The sequence below is a fragment of the Sphaeroforma arctica genome, assembly GCF_001186125.1.
Source record: "Sphaeroforma arctica JP610 unplaced genomic scaffold supercont1.5641, whole genome shotgun sequence".
NCBI lineage: Eukaryota > Ichthyosporea > Ichthyophonida > Sphaeroforma > Sphaeroforma arctica.
This window is the reverse complement of record NW_014034917.1, coordinates 47-1901: the sequence shown is the minus strand read 5'-3', so window position 1 is coordinate 1901 and position 1855 is coordinate 47. Positions and strand designations below refer to the sequence as shown.

Sequence of the window (1855 nt, the reverse complement as noted above, 5' to 3'; positions counted from 1 at the left end):
ATATATATATAGTGTGTGTATGTGTATGTATGTGTGTGTGTGTGTGTGTGTGTGTGTATATATATGCATACGTATATTGACAAGTATAGAGCGGCCATAAAAATGGCTATTGGTTGGCCGATTGATAGTGGAAAACTAAGTGATTATCCACTCGAGACTTTGTATCTATTTCTCTGAGCTGGCACGTAACAGTTGACATATTGTCATCAACATATCAAATCACTGCCAGTATAGGTCGCAGGTGTACAAGAAAACTCATATGCTTACCCGGTGTGTCGATGATTGTTATATCGTGCTCCAGAAGTCGGCATTTGACTTTATCCCAATACACGGCAACCTCACTGCAGAGGAGTCCATTGTCATCCACCCCTGCTCTGGTAAGATCTGATAATACTTGACCCAGTGTTTCCGAGGATGCCAAGTCTCTACGCTCGTGCCCATCATTAACCATTATATAAGGTTTCTCACTGGTACCTCTGACTGATATGAAGGCGTTCGTAGTGTGACCAAAACTCGTAGGCATTACTTTGCTGTATAACATGGCGTTGATAGTGGACGATTTGCCATTGGAAGTATGGCCGACAAAGACGACTTTCATCGTATCTCTTTCTATAATGGGTAGTGTTTCTGTGACAGTGCGGTGCATTTCTGACATCGTTGCCAACTTATCTTTGGTTACCCACTCATCCCTAACACCGTCCTTACTTTCGTCTTGAGCCTGTGCTCGCTCAACTTTGCTGCTTTTGGTCGATGTGATGCTACCATACTTCCACGATGACCCCTTATTCGATGTTGTACCGAGAGAGGCTGTCTTGTCAGTCCTTGTATGGCTTCTGGCATTTTTACCTCTGGATACTCGCGGTGATACAGGTGTATTGAGCTCGAGATTGCCTTGCAACAGCTTCTCCAATAAATCTTCGGACGATTGTACCACTGCCTCGAGGTCTTTGAATATAGCCATTGTACATGATTTGACTACGTTGAAGCGCTTGAGAGGGGCTGTGTTATACAGTGTGCCGCTTGAACCATGGCCTGGTTCGCCCATCGTGGTGTACTAAGGTAGTGTTCTAAGTTCTCAACGTTATACGCTTCTTTTGACACTTCACCGAGGTACTGGAATCGTATATATTTGTGTGGCTATTTACTTTTTAAATATTACCTAAATGCATATTTAGCTGAATGACACATCATGATTCATGACTCAGCAGTCAGCACTCAGCAGCCTGATGGTGAAGTACCGAACTGTACATTAGCTTAATATGTGTTGTCTAATTATATAGAGGCTCTTTCTAAAGATATTAAAAATATGTACATATGTATGTAATCTTTGACGAGAGTTAAAAATCAACATATTTATATAAGCGTAGCATAGTTCGCAAGTGCATATAATAGATAGATACGTGATCGACGATGGCGGCTGAGCTAGACCCAAAGACACTGGATGCCGAGGATATCGGAGCCACATCGGGTATGTTACACTTTAGATGTGTATAGACGTATGAGCCCATCGTTGTTATGTTTGCGAGGAGGCTACAAGTGCGAAACATGTGCATATGTGCCAACAGCCATATCGGAGCTGAGAATTTAATCTCTATTTGAGGCAATATTGGACGTGCTATATATATCTGACCATGCCTATTGTAGAATCAATATGAACTACTTTGCTAGACTATATTGCATCTGTAGATTGTATTATTTCAACACTCAGAATATTGTACGTTATTCGTGCTAGTTTCATTGTGCCCTCACAGACTGGAGCGTGGGATAAGCATAGTCCGTTTACAAGTACAACGAGCAAGGATATCCTATATAATTATATATGTATAATTTAGAAATGGTGTTCAGCCCAGGCTAG

General features: G+C 41.7%; 1 protein-coding gene across 1 annotated transcript; it reads right to left on the bottom strand.

Annotated features, from left to right (window-relative positions):
* Window positions 1-257: 257 nt before the first annotated feature.
* SARC_15117 (hypothetical protein) lies at window positions 258-1108 on the bottom strand (the record flags this gene model as incomplete). The annotated part of the gene is made up of 1 exon (XM_014290756.1): window positions 258-1108. A coding segment is annotated over exon 1 (788 nt), but the record flags the coding sequence as incomplete, so codon positions are not given.
* Between the last annotated feature and the right edge of the window lie 747 nt (window positions 1109-1855).